The sequence below is a fragment of the Microcaecilia unicolor genome, chromosome 4 (genome assembly GCF_901765095.1).
Source record: "Microcaecilia unicolor chromosome 4, aMicUni1.1, whole genome shotgun sequence".
Classification (NCBI taxonomy): domain Eukaryota; kingdom Metazoa; phylum Chordata; class Amphibia; order Gymnophiona; family Siphonopidae; genus Microcaecilia; species Microcaecilia unicolor.
This window is the reverse complement of record NC_044034.1, coordinates 338,823,171-338,845,931: the sequence shown is the minus strand read 5'-3', so window position 1 is coordinate 338,845,931 and position 22,761 is coordinate 338,823,171. Positions and strand designations below refer to the sequence as shown.

At 45.0% G+C, this 22,761-nt stretch overlaps 1 protein-coding gene across 4 annotated transcripts in view; it reads right to left on the bottom strand.

The window, feature by feature from the left end:
• Positions 1-473: 473 nt before the first annotated feature.
• The window catches only part of LOC115468124 (P2Y purinoceptor 8-like), a 105,792-nt gene continuing 83,504 nt past the window's right edge, over positions 474-22,761 (bottom strand). For 3 of the 4 annotated variants that reach the window (XM_030199652.1, XM_030199650.1, XM_030199651.1), the window contains 2 exons: positions 5,602-5,684; positions 474-2,060 (listed from right to left, as the gene is read on the bottom strand). In XM_030199652.1, coding sequence (XP_030055512.1) covers positions 936-2,015 — 1,080 coding nt within the window. In that variant the 5' untranslated portion in view covers positions 2,016-2,060; positions 5,602-5,684 and the 3' untranslated portion in view covers positions 474-935. The remainder of the gene's footprint in view (positions 2,061-5,601; positions 5,685-22,761) is intronic. The other variant, XM_030199653.1, reaches the window with a different exon arrangement.

The following is a 22,761-nucleotide window of genomic DNA, read 5'->3' as shown; positions in this document are numbered from 1 at the left end:
TAACATGTGCCTAAATATTGGGAATGTCCCTGACCTACCCATGCCCATGTCCCCTATGGGGTTGTACGTAAGACATTTTGGGCTTGTAGCATTATAGAATAATGCGTAAACCCAAATTAGTACAGATTAACACCACTAATTGGTTAACACCTAGTTGACTAATTAGTTTATACGTGCATCTGGGCTTGGCACCCAACTTTGGGTGACCTATATAAAATCAGGGGGAAAATGTTTGTGATAAAGATTGTTTTGCTTTTGCATCACACCTCTTTGCTACATGCTACTTTTGAAATATTGCACAGAACGCAGATGACAGTTTTCTTTTTTTATCATGGTTAGACCAGACTATATTCAGACCTTTGATGAACACCAATATTATGTCAAATGTATGAACATGCAACTACTATTTGGTCTTATTCAAATAAAAGTCATGTGGAGACTATCACTTGCTCAACATGAGGTCCTGCAAACTCGTTCAGTACTCTTATACCAATGGTGTTTACGGTCTACGTTTTGCTCTATCCTCTTGCAAACATCACAGTCATAAATTTTTTTACACATGATCTTTTCTGTCTTTGTATGTGCTGACCGTTTCATACCATTAATTTTTTTCCTCAACTACATACATAATTTATTTTTGGTTGTCTTGTAGAGCTTTGACGTTTGTTAATGTTCTCCATGTATTCGTTATCAACAATTCTTTCTTTTCACATTGACTTTGAAGTTTAATAACATGATCACAGCATTTCTTCAGGGGAGATCATTCAATGTAATTGTAGTGGAGAGATGACCTTAGATCGTTTTAAAGAATCTGTTCAGATTCTTTCACTGTTTGTACAGTGAGGCTGTCCTCGTTCCTCAGTAAACATTCTCTCCCATTTTTTCCCTTTCTGAAGACTATGCCACGCTACTTACACCTGAGCTGTATGCTTAAGTTACAAAATACTTTCTTGTCGATGGAAGATAGGCTTTTTTCCTACTTCTAAGCCTTCCCCTTGTCCACTGGAGAATGTCATTGACCTTGCTGACATAGACCGGGCAGAGAATAAGCTGTCCCTTCTGGTTTCTGTGGCTTCAATAGATGACTTCCGAAATAGCTTCTTGAAATTTTGTAAAAATTCCTTGGAAGCAAAATAATAGATGAATGGATCTGCGCAGCTGCTTAGGCAACTGAGGGTGAGAGTGATCTTGTATACATGGTAGAAGCTTTTGTCGTAAAAGAGACGGCTAATCGTATGCACAAGAAGGACAAAATTATTGGGAGCAAAGCAAGTGATGAAGACTATGAGAACTATAGCAGCAAGGTACATCGATTTTCTCTTCTGCCCGTTGCCATATCTGCTGGAGGTCTGAATCAGTTTCCGAATAATGCCAATGTAGCAAGATACTGTGACAATGAATGGAATAAGGAAAAGAACAACAAATAATGTGAGAATAAAAGCTGCCCATGATGGAATATTTGGGAGCATGCTCCATTTGAGGATGTCAAAGCAGGTTACGATCCCTAGGCTTTTCACCTCGTAGGTTAAGTCTGTGCTCTCTAGTGGGTACAAGACAAGTAATAAGAAGGCCCACATAACCGTACAGGCTGCAACTGCATATCTGTTTTTCCTCCACCTGTTTGACGCCATGGGATGGACGACTCCTATGTAGCGCTCTATACTGATGAAAGTCATTGTGAGTATGGAAGAGTACATATTAGCATAGAAAGACACTGCCACCAGATTGCAAAGAAAACTCCCAAAGATCCAGTTGTTATTATTGAGATGGTAGATAATCTGAAATGGGAGAAACACACCAACTGCAATGTCTGTGATACTGAGGTTAATCATGAAGATGACCGAGGGTGTTATGGGTTTGGTATGACAGCACAGTACATAAAATGAGACTAAATTGCAAGGGATGTTGATGACAACCACCAGTACATACACTGCTGGCAAAGTGATGGAAACAGCTTTATTCTGAAGCATATTCAGTGTTAGATTATCCAAATCGGATGTATTGGGATACATCATACTGCAGGAGGCTGACTGTGATGGTAATCTCAGATGGCTTTAAATCTGGAAAGTAAAGGTAAATGGGAATATTAATAACCTTTTGACAAGAAAAAAAACTCAACAATATATGCTTGTATATTTAGCACTAAGAAATAGGAAAGGGCAGCCAATATTTTTTTATATCATGTCATTTCCTATGTTGTTTAGGGAAATGTTCTGTTTATTTGGGGAGTTCCTCCCCGCCCATAGGAGATGACACATAGTAACATAACATAGTAGATGACGGCAGAAAAAGACCTGCACGGTCCATCCAGTCTGCCCAACAAGATAAACTCACATGTGCCACTTTTTGTGTATACCTTACCTTGATTTGTTCCTGTCCTTTTCAGGGCACAGACCGTATAAGTCTGCCCAGCACTATCCCCGCCTCCCAACCACCAGCCCCGCCTCCCACCACCGGCTCTGGCACAGACCGTATAAGTCTGCCCAGCACTATCCCCGCCTCCCAACCACCAGCCCCGCCTCCCACCACCGGCTCTGGCACAGAACGTATAAGTCTGCACAGCACTATCCCCTCCTCCCAACCACCAGCCCCACCTCCCACCACCGGCTCTGGCACAGACCGTATAAGTCTGCCCAGCACTATCCCCGCCTCCCAACCACCAGCCCCGCCTCCCACCACCGGCTCTGGCACAGAACGTATAAGTCTGCACAGCACTATCCCCGCCTCCCACCACCGGCTCTGGCACAGAACGTATAAGTCTGCACAGCACTATCCCCACCTCCCCACCACCAGCCCCGCCTCCCACCACCGGCTCTGGCACAGACCGTATAAGTCTGGCCAGCACTATCCCCGCCTCCCAACCACCAGCCCCGCCTCCCACCACCGGCTCTGGCACAGACCATATAAGTCTGCCCAGCACTATCCCCGCCTCCCAACCACCAGCCCCGCCTCCCACCACCAGCTCTGGCACAGACCATATAAGTCTGCCCAGCACTATCCCACCTCCCCAGCCCTGCCTCCCACCACCGGCTAAGCTTCTGGGGATTCCTTCCTTCTGAGCAGGATTCCTTTATGTTTATCCCATGCATGCTTGAATTCCGTTACCGTTTTCCTCTTCACCACCTCCTGCGGGAGGACATTCCAAGCATCCACCACTCTCTCCGTGACAAAACAAAAATGTTATTGACACCTTCCCACACCCTCTCCACCCATCTGCCAAAAACAAACAACCCCCCACCTTCCCAGCAGCCCGCTCTCATGAGCCCCCCAGTTCCTATAAGGCCCTCAGGTCTACCTAAATCCCATTGGCGCTCTGGCCGCAACTGTTTCTAATATGGCTACTGCAACCTTTCGCCCTAGTCTTGCCGTACCTCCATATTGGATGCAGCTGCGGCCAGGGCAAGAGTGAATGGGCATCGCTGCTGGGAGGAAAAAGAAGCTGGGAGACTTTGAGTGAGAAATGTAATGGAGAGGAGAGGATACTTCTGCAAGGCAGGTAAAAGGTGTGATGCTCTGTACCTCACACTGGCTGAAAAAAGCCCTGGTAATAGGGATCTGCATTCATTTGAAACAACACATCCTTTTAGGTTGTTGTTTTTTTTTCTCAAAATGACAGGAAAAAAATCCCCACCCTTCCAAAAGAGTGAGCACTTTTTGCAAAGAGGGTGCACTCTTTTCCAATAGTGTGTGTGCATGTATGAACCATTGCACACATATGAACAGTGCACGTATGTACACACTATCAGGAAAGAATGCATACTGTTTCCATAAGAGTGTGCCCTCGTTTTGTGAAAACTGAACGTGCACTGGGGGGGTGGGGAGGGAGGCCCGGAACAGAGATGGCAGTGGCTGCAGGTGGGAGGAGCACTTCTGCTGGCGGGGTTGGGGACCCTCACCGGCTCAGGTATGTGGGAATTGCAGGGGAACAAAGAGTGGCAGCAGGGTGAGGCAAAATTTTGTGCCCCCACCTTGTGGTTTTGCTCCCCCCCCCCAAAAAAAAAAAATTGAGGTCTGGCTACACGCCTGTGATGTCAGGCTGAGAAGGAACTCACACTGAGGAACCCAAGGATTTTACAGGATCTGACCTGATTTCCTTTTCTGAAGTTCTAGACTGGATGGTGCTTAGAGATCACATATTGACTTGCTGCTTTTGAATCTGAGACACAAGAACTCATCAGTAAAATTCAACTCTATTTCTGACAGCCACGCCTTACTGGAGAGTTGGTTCTTTGAGTGCCTGTGATTCTACCTGGAGTAAGGGTGAGTTTTTCAGAAAAGGAGGGACCTAAAACAATCTTTCTCCCGGCCCGGCATGGCGAGTATAATAGCTGTCCCTGTCCGCTTTCAGACCCTGTGTGAGATACCCAAGTTTTCACAATGAAAACAAGTTATTAGCTCTCTAACAATCTGGTGGTAGTACTGTGCACTACCATACAAAGGACCTATGTTTGGTTCCTAGGTCAGGTCCTCTTCTCCCTAGGCCAGCTGGAGCTGGGGAGGCTGTAGAGTCAGCATTCACAACCTCTGGGGGAGGAAGTCCTAGTCATTATGCAACAGTGACACCCAGTGGCTGAATTTAGGGCTTTGATTGCAGGCTTCTAGAAGAGGTCATGGTGCATGGATCCTTCCATCCACTTACAAAGAACCATCACTACCATGGCTGGGTTAAAGTAAGTCAGGAGGGCTATAAACTAAGGGAAGAATCTCCAGGTGGTTCTGGATAAAGGGGATAGTGCTGGGCAGACTTATACGGTCTGTGCCAGAGCCGGTGGTGGGAGGCGGGACTGGTGGTTGGGAGGCAGGGATAGTGCTGGGCAGACTTATACGGTCTGTGCCACAGCCGGTGGTGGGAGGCGGGGCTGGTGGTTGGGAGGCGGGGATAGTGCTGGGCAGACTTATACGGTCTGTGCCAGAGCCGGTGGTGGGAGGCGGGGCTGGTGGTTGGGAGGCGGGGATAGTGCTGGGCAGACTTATACGGTCTGTGCCAGAGCTGGTGGTGGGAGGCGGGACTGGTGGTTGGGAGGCAGGGATAGTGCTGGGCAGACTTATACGGTCTGTGCCAGAGCCGGTGGTGGGAGGCGGGGCTGGTGGTTGGGAGGCGGGGATAGTGGTTGGGAGGCGGGGATAGTGCTGGGCAGACTTATACGGTCTGTGCCCTGAAGAGCACAGGTACAAATCAAAGTAGGGTATACACAAAAAGTAGCACATATGAGTTGTCTTGATGGGCAGACTGGATGGACCGTGCAGGTCTTTTTCTGCCGTCATCTACTATGTTACTATGTTAAATGAGCTGGAAGCCTGAAGAAACAGGAAGAAAATAATGCCTCTCCCCTCCCCCCACCCTGTGCTTTAAAAAAAATGATTTAAGCATTTAAAATGTTGTGCTCTGATATGTGTGTGTGGGGGGGGGGGAGGGGGATGAAATAGTTTGCTTTTATACAATTAGCGTAAAATAGGCACACAATTCACATTTTTTAGGCCTCCTGTTACAAATCCCACTCACAACTGTAAACTGTCACTTAGAAGTGTGAAAAACATCAGCATATTGCATAGGAACCCTGCATTCAGTTGTACTAAAAAAATAACATAAGTGGTTCAAACCTGGAAGCAGTAACATGGATCTTCACACAGCATGACTGGTAGAGCCAAATCTGTAGCCAGGGAACACAATTTAGTCATGAGACCTGAAAAGATACAAACCAAGCAGGAGAAAAACCATAAACAGCAATTCTTATCTCAAGTCAATCAATCTTCAACTCAAGTGACAGTCATATTAAATGCCCACAAAAATGTAAATGGTATAAAACAAATGATCAATAGCTCAAATATAAAGCATGCAAAATTCACTAATATTAACTGATTTATACTTAAGAAATTCACTAATATTAACTGATTTATAGTTCAGTAATCCTTAATGTTAGTAAATACAGAACCATATAGGGCTAATTAGAATGTTTTATATATCACATGGTCTACATAAGCCAATTGAAAGGAACTTCTAATATCTACAATGGAGGCATCTTCCAAATATGGATTAAGGCAGTGGTTCTCAAACCTGGTCCTGGAGGTACCCCAGCCAGTCAGCTTTTCAGTATATCCACAATGAATATTCATGAGACAGTTTTGCATGCAGTGGAGGAAGTGCATGCAGATCTTTTTCCTGAATATTCGTTGTGGGTATCCTGGAAACCTGATTGGCTGGGGTGCCTCCAGGACCAGGTTTGGGAACCACTGGATTAAGGGTTAAAAAAGGGAAAGGGAAATGGGACTTGATATACCACCTTTCTGTGGTATTCAAAGTGGTTTACATATATACAGGTACTTATTTTGTACCAGGAGCAATGGAGGGTTAAGTGACTTGCCCAGAGTCACAAGGAGCTGCAGTGGGAATCGAACCCAGTTCCCCATGATCAAAGTCCGCTGCACTAACCACTAAGGTTGTGGCCATGGGGATGGCCTCTAAAAATGAACCCTTTCCTCGTGGAGGCTGATTTTGTGGGATGTGATGTGACTTTTTGTCATATTTCTGTAACTTGTTTTTGTAACCCGCTTTGAACCAATAATTGGAAGTTAGCGGGCTATAAGAATCATGTCACATCGCATCACAATTATTGGCACTAATTAGATTTAATTGGGACTAACACGCATAAAGTTAGGTGCTGGATCTGTGCCGAAAATTTACACGTGGTCCAAAAAAGGGGGCGAAGAAATGGGAGGGCCATGGTTGTTTCAGGGTAGAACAGGGGTGTGGTTGTGAGTTACACATGCAATTACAGAATATGGGTGTTCTGTGCATAAATTTTGGTGCAGGCATTTACACCATGCTTTTGTTGGTGCAAATGGCAGTGCCTAAATTTACCGGCAACCTCTTTGCTTAAGCGGTTATTCTATAAACTGTGCTGAACTTTAGGTACAGCTTATAGAAAGGGAAGGGAAATGGGACTTGATATACCACCTTTCTGAGGTTTTTTGCAACTACATTCAAAGCGGTTTACATATATTCAGGTACTTATGTTGTACCAGGGGCAATGGAGGGTTAAGTGACTTGCCCAGAGTCACAAGGAGCTGCAGTGGGAACTGAACTCAGTTCCCCAGGATCAAAGTCCACTGCACTAACCACTAGGCTACTCCTCTACTAGCAACATTCCATGTACAAGCCTGCCCTTGCAGATCAGCAACGCGGCCGTGCAGGCTTTTGTTTCTGTGAGTCTGACGTCCTGCACAGAAACAGAAGCCTGCGCGGCCACGTTGCTGATTTGCAAGGGCAGGCTTCTACATGGAATGTTGCTAGTGGAATAGCAACATTCCATGTAGATCTCAAATAGTAGCAACAGAATCTCAATGGTAGCAACATTCCATCTAGAATCTCCAATAGTAGCAACATTCCATGTAGAATCTCAAATAGGGAAAGGGAAATGGGACTTGATACACCACCTTTCTGAGGTTTTTGCAACTACATTCAAAGCGGTTTACATAGTACTTATTTGTACCAGGGGCAATGGAGGGTTAAGTGACTTCTTGCCCAGAGTCACAAGGAGCTGCAGTGGGAATTGAACTCAGTTCCCCAGGACCAAAGTCCACTGCACTAACCACTAGGCTACTCCTCCACTAGAATTTAGGCATTAAGATGGCGATATTCATAGCAATTTAAGAGGCTGCTGAAATCGCTTCCAGCCACCAAAGTGGGCATATTCAGCAACACTTAACCAGAGAGTGCCGTTGAATATCCCCACAGACCGCCCAAACAAAACATGGGCAGGTCAGGAGTGGTGCTGTGGGCAGTGCTGGGGAGGATCCTGAGGTTATGCAGGTGCTGGCACCCCAGGGGCATAGCCAGATAGTGGATTTTGGATGGGCCTAGACAAGAAGTGGGTGGGCACCAAGTGTCCTCCCCCTATTATCTTTAAAAAAAAAATCTCAGCTGGCAGGAAAATGCTGCTCTCCACCTCAGCAGTCTGCAGCAGGCATGCACTGAAAACTGAGCATGTGCAGCTTAGGAAGTTCAGACTGCTGAAGTGGACAGCAGCATTTTTGGCACCAACAGAGGGAGGTCTTGGGATCCCCACCAGCTACTGCTAAGGGTGTGCCGCTGTTGGGTGGGCCCTGGCCCACCCAGGCCTACCTGTGGCTACGCCACTGCGACACCCACATAACTAAGCAACTTAATTTAGGACAGCTCAAAAGCTGTCCTACATAAGGCCGTTTAACTATGCGAGTGACGCACTGCATACGGCCAGATCACGCATAACTTGAAGAATAATAAAATAACCCTGGAGCCCCCTCCTGCCCCCGACAGTGTCCCTCCTTCCCTCCCCCTTTCCCTCATCAATAAGACCCCCCTCCCCCAGAATGCTCCTACCCCTCTCCCTGCTGTCCAGGTAGCACCCCCCCCCCCCCCCGGGCCTTCCTGTATTCATAGTGGTCCAGTGGTGGTAGTTGGGGGCAGGAGTGCAGCCCCTTTGCCTTTAGGTGCCTTTCCAAAATAGCTGTCAAGAACTGTTACAGCAGCTTGAGGTACTGTACATGAAATAGCTTGGCAGGGTTGGTCAGGGGCAGCTTTTCTCAGTCACTGTTTTTTGCTGGTAATCTGGTGTAGTTTTGAGGTCCTCGGGTAGGAGACAGGTTATAGAGATGCTCGACCCACATGGGGGAGGGGGATGGATTGATGCCAGACCCTGGACCCTGCAGAGGGGAAGGGAGTTGGGGTTTGACAGAGAAAGGGAGGGATGGCGGACCTCCGGGGAGGGGCAGAGAGAGGGAGACAAAGAGGGATGTGAGGGTTCACTACCACAGGTGGCCCCTACCATTGGGCAGCCCTGGGCATTTTGCTGGGCTCACTCAGTGGTAGAGGGGCATATGCTGTGCGTGGCCCAGTACTTGCAGTACTATTGAGCGCCAGGTAGTAGTTGAAGAGTGAACAATATGGGTCTTGGAGGGAAAGAAAAAGGGAGCTTGCCAGCAACTGAAGGACACTACTTTTCAATTAGCACTGCCCCTCCCCCCTTGGACTTTGCAATCTAGGTGGTCACCCAACTTTTTCACACCTTCCAATGGCCCTGTTCCTCTGCTGCCTCTTGGCTCCCTTTGTAGGTAGTTTTTAAAGAGAAGGGCAACCATTCATGCTGAAACCAAGTCTGCAGTAACAAAAGTACCTTGTACTGTAGTAGATCTCAACCCAGTCCTTGCAGACTCCAGGTGCAATGGGAGTCACGAGTGTGAAGATCAAGTGCCATCAGCACTCAGGAAGTGTTCAAAAGCATTTATCATACGCCCTAGAGCGTGCTGCTGCACTTTTAAAAGTCTTATGCAAGATTTTTTTGCAAGGCAACCAAAAACAAAACAAAAAAACATTTTAATGCAATTTTCAGTAGCTTGCATTGTTGCAAAGTACTGTATGACAATGGTTTTCAATCCAGTCCTCAGGGCACATTTAGGCAGTCAGGTTTTCAGGATATCCACAATGAATATGGATGAGACAGCGTTGCATGCACTCTCTCCACTGTATGCAAACCTCTCATTTATATTCGTTATGGATATCCTGAAAACGGGACTGCCTAGATGTGCCCTGAGGACTGGGTTGAAAACCACTGTCATACAGTACTTTGCAACAACACAAGCTACTGAAAATTGCATTAAAAATGGTTTTTGTTTTGGGTTGTCTCGAAAAAAAATCTTGCATAAGACTTTTTAAAAGTGATGTACGCTCTAGGGCGTATGATAAATGCTTTTGAAAACTTCCTGAGTGCTGATGGCACTTGATCTTCACCCTCGTGCCCTGCATTGCACCTGGAGTTTTCAAGGGTATCTATTGACACATATCCGTTGGTGTGCTACTTCCTGTTTTAATGAACTCAGACCTTATTAAATTACAGCCAAGTGCAGGTTCAGAAAACAATAAATCATGTGGCTTTACTAGACTACATGAGTATGAAAATAAAGCATGCTGAAATGTTGGTAGAATGGAATGTTGCTACTATTTGGGATTCCGGAATGTCGCTACTATTTGTTATTCCGGAATGTTGCTACTATTTGAGTTTCTGCCAGGCACTTGTGACCTGGATTGGCCACTGTTGGAAGGAGGATACTGGGTTAGATAGACCGTTGGTCTGACCCATATGGCTATTCTTATGTTATTAAAGTCTTCCAAATACATTTCCGGAGCATGGATTGTTCTGCATTTTTGATTTAAAAACTACTTTGGTCAGGGCTCTTTTTTTTTTTGAGGGGATACTTGGGGGTACTGAGTACCGGCACTTTTTCCACTGTCTGCTAAAATTGACCCACGGTCTCCAAGATTTAATGAAAGAGCTCAGTCTCTACAAACAAATTCTGCCTTCTTATAGGTTCTGTGACTGGTTGCAGGGAGCCTGGCTATTGTGGGGTGGGTCCCTCAGTGATCACCCCAACCCTGAAGGGTGGCCTGGCATTTGAGTACCGGCATCTTTTTTGCTAGAAAAAATACACTGACTTTGGTTAGCTCACTTGTATGAGTGCTGAAAAAATGTGGCTTTCATGATAGTATTTTTCAGATTAAGTATGGTTCCTGTGGGTTTTATAATATTACTTGCCAAGTAATTAGGGCATTATGATTTTAGGTTTTAACTGATAAAACACCATACAAAAACCAAACCTGATGCAAATATAAGATAAAATAAAATAAAATAAAATAAAAGAGATGTCTATTGGAAAAATACCACAAACCCCACTTTCCCTAGTTCTCTGTCACCCTCCCCTGCTTTGTTTTGTAGCCTCCATTCAACAACAACAACCATTTCTAAAGCGCTACTAGGGTTACGCAGCGCTGTACAATTCAAACATAGAAGGACAGTCCCTGCTCAAAGAGCTTACAATCTAAAAGACAAGAGAACAATCTAAAGACAAGTGAACAATCTAGAGGACGAGTGAACAGTTAATCTGATAGGGTGGATAGATTGGGGTATTTTATATTTCTCGAGCGGTTAGGCGCCGAAGGCAGCATTGAAGTTTCAGCTTTCTGCCTTTGCTGTGCTCATGACCCCTGAGTGATACAAATGTCCTTGGTTGATTCTGATTCCATGGTAAAAAGTTGCATCATGGACATCTGTGGCATTTTGAGATGAATGAGTGGAATATGAAATGATGACTGTGGTTTATCATATGAAAGAAGAATATCTGATTATAATGGAATTGTTTACATGTCATACTGTAGTTGTAGAAAGTTATAATACAGAAAATCTGTGATATCTATCTACAGTGGTGGAAATAAGTATTTGATCCCTTGCTGATTTTGTAAGTTTGCCCACTGACAAAGACATGAGCAGCCCATAATTGAAGGGTAGGTTATTGGTAACAGTGAGAGATAGCACATCACAAATTAAATCCGGAAAATCACATTGTGGAAAGTATATGAATTTATTTGCATTCTGCAGAGGGAAATAAGTATTTAATCCCTCTGGCAAACAAGACCTAATACTTGGTGGCAAAACCCTTGTTGATGATGAGGTTTGCACACATGTCAGGAGGAATTTTGGTCCACTCCTCTTTGCAGATCATCTCTAAATCATTAAGAGTTCTGGGCTGTCGCTTGGCAACTCGCAGCTTCAGCTCCCTCCATAAGTTTTCAATGGGATTAAGGTCTGGTGACTGGCTAGGCCACTCCATGACCCTAATGTGCTTCTTCCTGAGCCACTCCTTTGTTGCCTTGGCTGTATGTTTTGGGTCATTGTCGTGCTGGAAGACCCAGCCACGACCCATTTTTAAGGCCCTGGCGGAGGGAAGGAGGTTGTCACTCAGAATTGTACGGTACATGGCCCCATCCATTCTCCCATTGATGCGGTGAAGTAGTCCTGTGCCCTTAGCAGAGAAACACCCCCAAAACATAACATTTCCACCTCCATGCTTGACAGTGGGGACGGTGTTCTTTGGGTCATAGGCAGCATTTCTCTTCCTCCAAACACGGCGAGTTGAGTTCATGCCAAAGAGCTCAATTTTTGTCTCATCTGACCACAGCACCTTCTCCCAATCACTCTCGGCATCATCCAGGTGTTCACTGGCAAACTTCAGACGGGCCGTCACATGTGCCTTCCGGAGCAGGGGGACCTTGCGGGCACTGCAGGATTGCAATCCGTTATGTCGTAATGTGTTACCAATGGTTTTCGTGGTGACAGTGGTCCCAGCTGCCTTGAGATCATTGACAAGTTCCCCCCTTGTAGTTGTAGGCTGATTTCTAACCTTCCTCATGATCAAGGATACCCCACGAGGTGAGATTTTGCGTGGAGCCCCAGATCTTTGTCGATTGACAGTCATTTTGTACTTCTTCCATTTTCTTACTATGGCACCAACAGTTGTCTCCTTCTCGCCCAGCGTCTTACTGATGGTTTTGTAGCCCATTCCAGCCTTGTGCAGGTGTATGATCTTGTCCCTGACATCCTTAGACAGCTCCTTGCTCTTGGCCATTTTGTAGAGGTTAGAGTCTGACTGATTCACTGAGTCTGTGGACAGGTGTCTTTCATACAGGTGACCATTGCCGACAGCTGTCTGTCATGCAGGTAACGAGTTGATTTGGAGCATCTACCTGGTCTGTAGGGGCCAGATCTCTTACTGGTTGGTGGGGGATCAAATACTTATTTCCCTCTGCAGAATGCAAATAAATTCATATACTTTCCACAATGTGATTTTCCGGATTTAATTTGTGATGTGCTATCTCTCACTGTTACCAATAACCTACCCTTCAATTATGGGCTGCTCATGTCTTTGTCAGTGGGCAAACTTACAAAATCAGCAAGGGATCAAATACTTATTTCCACCACTGTATCTATCTATTGTAAAGGGGTCCGCTTCCTCCACTCTGGGTTGGGGCCGGCAGCCCTGTTAGGCTCACCGGTTCCAACAAAGAACCAGACTGCCACATGGACTTAAGACCAAAGTGCTTTATTCTCAATTCGGTTCCACTCTCAAAATTGAAATGCAGTTCACAAACAGGGCTCAGGCCGGGTTCCAAACTCCAGCCAACATTCAGTTCCTTAACAGTTCAGGCCCACTTCCTTTGCACTACCTTCCCCTCTCCCTCAGAAGGGCTCAGTCAAAGTTCAGCCTGCTGTTCTATACATCCCAATAATTCAACCCTTTCACAAACACTCTTCAAAGGAAACCACTACTTAATGCCCCTTGTCCTCTTCACAGCACCCAGGAGGACCCTGTACCAAACAGGGCTGGCAGCTTTCTTCCTACCTCACGGCACCACACCCCTGTGTGGCTATAAGTTTATTACTCGAGTTTATAACAAGCCAACAAATAGAAACACCATTCTGGAGTATCGCAGCTGTCATCCACGCAAATTACGTGACAGTTTACCTTTCTCGCAGTTTCTGCGGTTTCGCAGAATCTGCTCAAATGATGAAGATTTTATGCAGACTTCTGCTTCTTTTTACAACAAGATGAAACTGCGGAATTATCCAGATAAGACTCTTAGGCAAGCATATCGTAGAGCAAAGTATAACAACAGGGAGTTGTTATTGCAATCTAGAACCCAGACTATAGAAGAAAACGATAAGATGACATGTATCATGAGATACGTACCGGGTGGAGAAGGAGTGGCGTGGATAATCAGACAACACTGGGATATTACTAAACCCATTCTGTGTTTTCGCAGTGTGATTTGCGCACTGACTTCTCCAGAGGAAGGAATCTTAAAGAATTGCTCAGTCCGGCAGAACTTTTCGAACCTGATACTGACGGACAATGCGAACCTACAGGACATTTTAAATGTATGAAGAAGAACTGCAAAACCTGTGATATCACAGTTGAAATTCGATCTTTTGTACATGATGGGAAAAGTTACTATTTAAAACATCATACTACCTGCCGCACACGCGGAGTTATCTACTGTATAGTATGCCCTTGTGGTAAAAAGTATGTTGGTAAAACCAGCAGATCTTTACACGAGCATATGGTTGAACATCGTTCTAGTATAATAGCTCAAGTACTGGGTCCCCCTCTAGTGCAGCATTGCAGGCAATTTAACCATCAAGTGGAGTCTCTACAAGTCATGGTTATAGACCACATCAGTCCGGCTCCCAGAGGGGGTGACCATAATAGACAGCTACTACAACGGGAAACTTATTGGATTTATCATCTAAATACACTGGAACCATACGGTCTCAATACTTATATCCAGTGGACCTGCTTTATGTGAAACACAATTGGTTAGATCAGCTGTTTCCGGTAAGGTAGGATTTTAAAAAGACGCTGCCGCCATTTTGCAAGCATTGATAGATGGCAGATGAGAACAAATTGATTGCCTGGTGAGTCCTGAACTTTGACGAATATTTTAGGCTACAAAAGGGAGTAGCATAAGGATAAAGGATGACATATTTGTTTGCTATATTTTTTCATAGAAACAGCACGAAGAGTTCCCCTTGAGAAAGCCAGGAGGACGAAACAGGCTCCTGTTGGGGTGTGCTGCTGCATAGGCATACAGATAAGTGATTGATCCTTTACGCCATCATCTATAATCAAACATATAAATGGCAAGTGACCGACTCATCTGCAAATGCACAGTGGAGACTTCCCTCTCTGTCCCGCCCTCGCGTCAAGACGTGATGACGTCAGAGGGCGGAACAGAGAGGGAAACGGAGTCGGACTGTCGGACGCTGCCGCTGGAGCCTGGAAATGAACATTGCGCGCACCAACCTCCACCCTCCCCCAACCCCGCCACCGCTCCCGCCCCCCTCCGTATCGGGCCCCCTGCACTGACCTGACAGCGCCTCTCTGCTGCTGCCTGCAGCGCTTCCACACGGAGGTGAGAGGCGCTGTCAGGTCAGTGCAAGGGGCCCGGCACGGGGGAGGGAGCGGTGGCGAGGAGGGTAACTGGAAATCTCGCCCATTTTAACGGGCTTAACAGCTAGTTATAATATAAGAGCCAAATGGCATGCTTTATAAAAATATAAGAAAAAAGTAAAAAGTAATAAATAAGCGTGCCAGGTAGTTCATTTAATGGTAGGACGGTGGGTAATAGTCTATGATTACAACTAAGCAGCATAATAGATACTAAACAATAACTGCTGCATGTTTATGAGACTTTACCTACAAATTCCACCATATAATTCTCCCTTAGTACTCTGCTTATTTCTTGTTGGTAGTAGTTACATTGAGTAGAGTAAGCTGCACAAGTTGGCAGTATCCTAGAAATAAGCAGTGGATTTTCCCCAAGTCCATTTTAATAATGGTCTATGGACTTTTCCTTTAGGAAGCCATCCAAACCTTTTTTAAACCCCGCTAAGTTAACTGATTGTACTACATTATCTGGCAACATTACACGTTGACTGAAGAAAAAGTTTCTCCGATTTGTTTTAAATTTACTACTTTGTAGCTTTATTGCATGCCCCCTAGTCCTAGTATTTTTGGAAAGAGTAAACAGGCGATTCACATCTACCCGTTTCACTCCACTCATTATTTTATAGACCTCTATCATATCTCCCCTCAGCCACCTTTTCTCCAAGCTGAACAGCCCTAGCCGCTTTAGCCTTTCCCCATAGGGAAGTCGCCCCAACCCCATTATCATTTTCATCGCCCTTCTCTGTACCTTTACTAATTCCTCGGTTTATTTGGTGTCCATGAAGAGATGATGTTGCTCACCACTTATCTCACTCACATGCCTACCCATAGACAGGAGGAAAACCCTGTTTACCAAGCCGCGCTAGTGGCTGCTGCGTGGCAATGCTGACACAGCCCGTTCAAAGTGAATGGGCTGTGTCGGCATTAGCGCACGGTAGCCGCTAGTGAAGCTTAGTAAACTGGGGGCTTAATTTTCTAACAATTTGACCCTTTAGTGTCCAATGTTCCTGCAATAAGCCATATGGGAACAGATTGACGGGAACAACGGACACTAAAGCTACTATTCCTTAGCGAACAAAAGAACACAGCAACGAAATACTGTGTGACAATTAAAATGCAGCCCAGAAAGTGGCAATGACTGCATCGAACAACCATATACCTCAGGGTTTCTCACAGCCAGTCAGCCATGATCCTGAAGTGGAAACAGCCTCTAGGCCAGTGGTTCCCAAACGTTTTTGGTTCACGGCACCGTTCATGTGCGAAACATTTTGCGACACCCCTCACCCCCCCCCCGGTCTCCATCTTTTTCTCTGCACAAATATAATACTGCTAGGGTGTCCCTGTAACCAGCCCCTCCAAATGACACACTCGTTATGATTTATAACAAATTACCACTTTACCTATGAAAAGTTATTCCGTTATTATATTTCCTCTGTGTACATCTATATGCTGCACAAGCCAGCATGTTTGAAAATATAAATTAGATTAAATAAAAAATGCTACCGACAATGAAGGATGACAACGTGGATGCAGCAGCTCATACATTTGCTTGCTAGGTTTTGGAACAGAAGCGGTCCTTGTATCCCTACTAGATGATCTCCACAGAAACCGAGAAAAGGGATTTGCCTCGATGTTAGTACTGCTAGATTTCTCAGCAGCTTTTGACACTGTGGATCATGACATCATGCTAGCACGACTGACAGACACAGGTATCAGTGGAACAGTAATTGCCTGGTTCAGATCCTATCTATCACACAGGCAACAATCCATAATGTTTGGCAGCAACTCATTCTGAATAAACTGTTTTTTGAGATTATCTCCCTATTGGTTTGCGCATTTGTCAGCCTCTACTTTTGCTGTTTTGCTTTGACTTTCCGTGGAGGCTCCTCCTGTCTTCTTGGATTGGCAGCAACTCATCACCACCGTGGACACTGACCTGCGGGGTACCACAAGGATCGATACTGTCACCTATTCTGTTCAATATCTATCTCAAGCCACTAGCTGAGCTGATTCGGTCAATTGGCACTCAGTTCTACATCTATGCAGATGATGTGCAGCTACTCATACCTATTGAACCTGACTTACCTACAGCCTTGAATACATTGATTACCTAACATCAATTCAAGATTGGGCTAAACACAATAAACTTTGCCTGAACCCAAGTAAAACTGAGCTCCTCTGGTTCCCTAACACAAGTGGATACATACCTGACATCAAAATCCCTTTTGGGAAGTACGAACTCCCCCTCAAATCACAAGTCAGGAACCTTGGAATACAGTTAGATTCAACAATTACTCTGATTCCCCAAATCAAAGCAACCATCAAGAGCTGCTTCTACTATTTGCGACAGCTACGCTACCTCTCTCCTTACTTCAAGAAGGTAAATCTTATCCCAGTTGTGCATGCCATGATAACATCAAGACTGGATTACTGCAATGCACTATACAATGGTCTGACTACAAAGGGCCTGCACCAGCTCCAGTTGATTCAGAATGCAGCAGCAAGACTCATAGAAGGTTACAAGTGACGTGACCACATCACACCACTTTTGCAAAAACTTCATTGGCTACCAGTACAATACAGGGCTAAATTTAAAACTTTATTGTACCTTTTCTGGTTCTGATATCTTTTTTTTTTCAGATATGGTAACCAGAACTGAGCACAATTCTCAAGTAGAGACTTGCACAGGAACAGGGTTTGTGAGAATCCCGCGGAACCCGCAGGGTTCCTGTGGGGATGGAAGCAGTTCTGCAAGGATCCCATGGGGATGGAAGCAGTTCCTGCAGGGTTCCCGTGGGGATGGAAACAATTCCTGCAGGATTTCCATGGAAGTGTACACTGCACTTGCACCAGCCTTTCACGTACCGAGTACCAAGTCTCCATTAAGGAGGTGGTAGAGACACAAACGGTGACAGAAAAGGCAGGGGATGAAAATAGAAGTTATAAAAGACCTAAACTTAAATGGCTGCATGTGTATGGATGTGTTGAGTGACACTTAGATGGCGACTCCGGCTGTGATGAAATAGGACTGATACTGGGCAGACTTATATGGTCTGTGTCTCATATATGGCAATCTGGTTTAGGATGGGCTGGAAAAAGTTTAGACAGCAATTTTAGTGGCTGGAACATGAGGACAGCTTTTACGGTCTGTGTCCCACAGAGGAGGAGACAAAACGCGATCGAAAATCCGGCGGCTGAACAAGAGAGAGCGGCGAAGCACGACTCTCTCCAGACGCGGAAAAAAAGGAACTGGCGGGAGCGGTCGCGCACGGGCGGGAAGACGGCCGCACATGCGCGGTGGGCGTGCCCTGCGTGTCGACCGTCCCGCGAAGCTTCTTTCCGGTTGGTGGGGGCTGCCGCGGACGTCACCCAGTCGTGAGAACAAGCAGCCTGCTTGTCCTCGGAGAAATAATATCACATTCATTGTTGATTTAATTATGAATTGATAATGAGTGTGACTATTGGGCAGACTGGATGGACCATTCAGGTTTTTATCTGCCGTCACTTACTATGTTACTGTTAATCCTTTCTGCTCCCAGGCTCACGCGCAGACCTCAGCTCTGACACAGGCACAAGAATCAGATGTTACCTCACCCATTGGCGCATGCATGTGGCAACCTCTCAGCACACATTGCCAGTGAATCAGAGACAAGTCTCACATGTGCACACCAGTGTTGCAACTTCCATTCCTTCCTTGCCTGCAGTGCTGCAGCTCAAACTCACAGAGAGAATGAGAGAGCCGACTGGAATTTTTTAAAAATGTACCATTCAATTCTTGTAGGACTGAGTGGGGTTCAGGTTAAATTCTTGCAGGGATGGGTGGGAATGTGTAAGATTCCAGTGGGGATGGGCGAGGATGGGTATGATTCCAGCGGGGACAGGTAAGATTTCTGTCCCCGTGCAACTCTCTATTCTCCAGGTGCGTTCAATCTCAAACCACAATTGGTTTATACCTTGTTAAGTGAGGAAATTCACAAAATCAAATACTTCAAGATATCTCACCAGAGTACTTCTCTGTTTACAGGAGGAAAAGACTTCAGAAGCTCAGAAAGCCAAAATATTTTGTAGTGACTTAAGCAAACCCTATTAGATCTGCTTTACTTCTAAGTTGCCTCGTCATTAGTCTCAAAAACCTCCACTTTTTTAATAGAAATTTTTAACCTTAGTTCTCAATGTATGACACTCAATATTAATTCATGGTAGTTTCAGTACAGAAAATATAATCTGATGGGAATAACTAGTGAGGTAATTAAATTCGCCGATGACACAAAATTATTCAGGGTCGTCAAGTCGCAGGAGGAATGTGAACGATTACAGGAGGACCTTGCGAGACTGGGAGAATGGGCGTGCAAGTGGCAGATGAAGTTCAATGTTGACAAGTGCAAAGTGATGCATGTGGGTAAGAGGAACCCGAATTATAGCTACGTCTTGCAAGGTTCCGCGTTAGGAGTTACGGATCAAGAAAGGGATCTGGGTGTCGTCGTCGATGATACGCTGAAACCTTCTGCTCAGTGTGCTGCTGCGGCTAGGAAAGCGAATAGAATGTTGGGTGTTATTAGGAAGGGTATGGAGTCCAGGTGTGCGGATGTTATAATGCCGTTGTATCGCTCCATGGTGCGACCGCACCTGGAGTATTGTGTCCAGTACTGGTCTCCGTATCTCAAAAAGATATAGTAGAATTGGAAAAGGTACAGCGAAGGGCGACGAAAATGATAGTGGGGTTGGGACGACTTTCCTATGAAGAGAGGCTGAGAAGGCTAGGGCTTTTCAGCTTGGAGAAGAGACGGCTGAGGGGAGATATGATAGAAGTGTATAAAATAATGAGTGGAATGGATCGGGTGGATGTGAAGCGACTGTTCACGCTATCCAAAAATACTAGGACTAGAGGGCATGAGTTGAAGCTACAGTGTGGTAAATTTAAAACGAATCGGAGAAAATTTTTCTTCACCCAACGTGTAATTAGACTCTGGAATTCGTTGCCGGAGAACGTGGTACGGGCGGTTAGCTTGACGGAGTTTAAAAAGGGGTTAGATAGATTCCTAAAGGACAAGTCCATAGACCGCTATTAAATGGACTTGGAAAAATTCCGCATTTTTAGGTATAACTTGTCTGGAATGTTTTTACGTTTGGGGAGCGTGCCAGGTGCCCTTGACCTGGATTGGCCACTGTCGGTGACAGGATGCTGGGCTAGATGGACCTTTGGTCTTTCCCAGTATGGCACTACTTATGTACTTATGTACTTATAACTGTCCTAAACCAGGCAACTTAGCTTGTACAGAGCACTTCTGTTTCACTACTGTTTCATCAGGAGCTTAGCGATGCTGCCAATCCATTTGCCCTGGTCCGAAGTAATTACCCATACCACGTTGAATAATTTTGTGTTGTCTGCAACTTTGATTATCTCGCTCACTGTTTCTCATTTCTAGATCATTTATAAATATGTTAAAAAGCATCGGTACCACTACAGATTCCAAAGGCAATCAAACATTTAGGAACAGTGTTTATCAAACTTTCTATGGTCTTGACCCTATTCCTGCATCTACAAGAAAGCACCCAACCCCCAGTAGTTTATATTTCATCCATGCTGCTGCTCTCAGCCCTTCTACTTTGTTGCAGCTGTCATCCCCTGCCTTCCATGGAGCCTATGCTGGCCAAATAACAGCACAGGCTTGTCAGAAAGTATGGACTGTTTGACTCACCCAGGTCGCAACCTCAAATGCAGATTTTGTAAGCCCATTTGGGAAAGAGGAACCCAAACTATAGCTAAGTTATGCAAGGTTCCACATTAGGAGTCACCGCCCAGGAAAAGGATCTAGTTGTTACCTTTGATAATATGTTGAAACCCTCTGCTCAATGTGCAGCTAAAAAAGCATACAGAATGTAAGAAATTATTAGGAAAGGCATGGAAAACAAAAAGGAGAATGTTATAATGCCTTTGTATCACTTCATGGTGTGACCGCACCTCGAGTACTGTGTGCAATTCTGGTCACGACATCTCAAAAAAGATATAGCGGTATTAGAAAAGGTACAGAGAAGGGCGACGAAAGGGGATGGGACAACTTCCCTATGAGGACAGGTTAAAGTGGCTAGGGCTCAGCTGAGGGGAGATATAATAGAGGTGTATAAAATACTGAGTGGAGTGGAACGGGTAGAAGTGAATTGCTTGTGTATTGTTTCCAAAATACTAGGACTACGGGGTACACAATTAAGTTACTAAGTAGTAAATTTAAATCTGTTCCCTTCTCCACTACTGCCAACTCCAGACTTCGCGCCTTCTGTCTCGCTGCACCCTACGCCTGGAATAAACTTCCTGTGCCCCTACGTCTTGCCCCATCCTTGGTCACCTTTAAATCTAGACTGAAAGCCCACCTCTTTAACATTGCTTTTGACTCGTAACCACTCGCCTCCACCTACCCTCCTCTCTTCCTTCCCGTTCACATTAATTGATTTGATTTGCTTACTTTATTTATTTTTTGTCTATTAGATTGTAAGCTCTTTGAGCAGGGACTGTCTTTCTTCTATGTTTGTGCAGCACTGCGTATGCCTTGTGGCGCTATAGAAATGCTAAATAGTAGTAGTAGTAGAAAATTATTTCTTCACTCAACGAGTAATTAAACTCTGGAATTCATTGCCAGAGAATGTGGTACAAGCAGTTAGCTCAGTGGGATTTAAAGAAGGCTTGCATAATTTTCTATAAGAAAAGTCTATAAGCCATTATTAAAGATGGACTTGGGAAAATCCACTGTTTATATCTAGAATAAGCAGCATAAAATGTGTTTTACTGTTCTGGGATCTTGCCAGGTACTTGCGACCTGGATTGGCCACTGTTGGAAACAGGATACTGAGTTTGATGGTCCTTCGGTCTGCCCTAGTATGGCAACGTTTATGTTCTTAATCCACAGTTTGGGAAGGCCCGATTTGGAAGCAAGTGTTGTTAAAAACCCACCTTTTTGATGCTGCTTTTAACTCCTAACCTTTATTCACTTTGTTCAGAACCCTTATTTTATCATCCTCACTTTAATATTCCCTTATCTCTTGTTTGTTCTGTCTGCCTGTCCTAATTAGATTGTAAGCTCTGTCGAGCAGGGACTGTCTCTTCATGTTCAAGTGTACAGCGCTGCGTACGTCTAGTAGCGCTTTAGAAATGATAAGTAGTAGTAGTTACTGAGGATGATGGCTGCTTAAGAATGGAACTCCATTCAAAGTCAGTGAAAAAAGCTTCCTTTTAGCTTAATAACACCCTTACCCTCCAGAAGCTGATCACCAATGAGGAGATAGAATAAATGTCCGTTAGAAGGGAAAGGAGGCCTTTAGTTATCCATCTAATGTCAGAAACTCCAGCAGCAGAAAGGACGCACGTGTAACATGAGAGGTGGAGAAAATGGCAGTTGCGAGCACTGATTCTGAGGAAGAGATGAGTGCTAGCGACTGAAAAACAGAGCTGCTGTTTACTTGGTATGAAATGTGGCTGCACTTAGTAAAATAAAAAATGAAATAATGACTTAAAATTGGTGGTGGACCTGAAACAAGTGGTGAGTGATCTGGAAAGGCATATTGAGGAGCTAAAGAAGCCTGAAGTACAGGAGGACATAGTCCTGGAGGTACAGAAGGAGGTCGAACAGCTAGCACAGATGGAGTGGGCTGGGAAAACCTGGTTACAGCATCTCAAAAAAGTTTATAGTTGAATTAGAAAAGGTGCAGAGAAGGACGACAAATATGTTAAAGAGGATGGGATGACTTCCCTATAAGGAAAAGCTAAAGTGGCTAGGGATCTTCAGCTTGGAGAAAAAACGGCTGAGGGGAGATATGATAGAGGTCTATAAAATAATGAGTGGAGTGGAACAGGTAGACGTGAAGCGTCTGTTTACTCTTTCCCAAAATACTAGGACTAGGGGGCATGCAATAAAGCTACAAAGTAGTAAATTTAAAATGAATCAGAGAAAATGT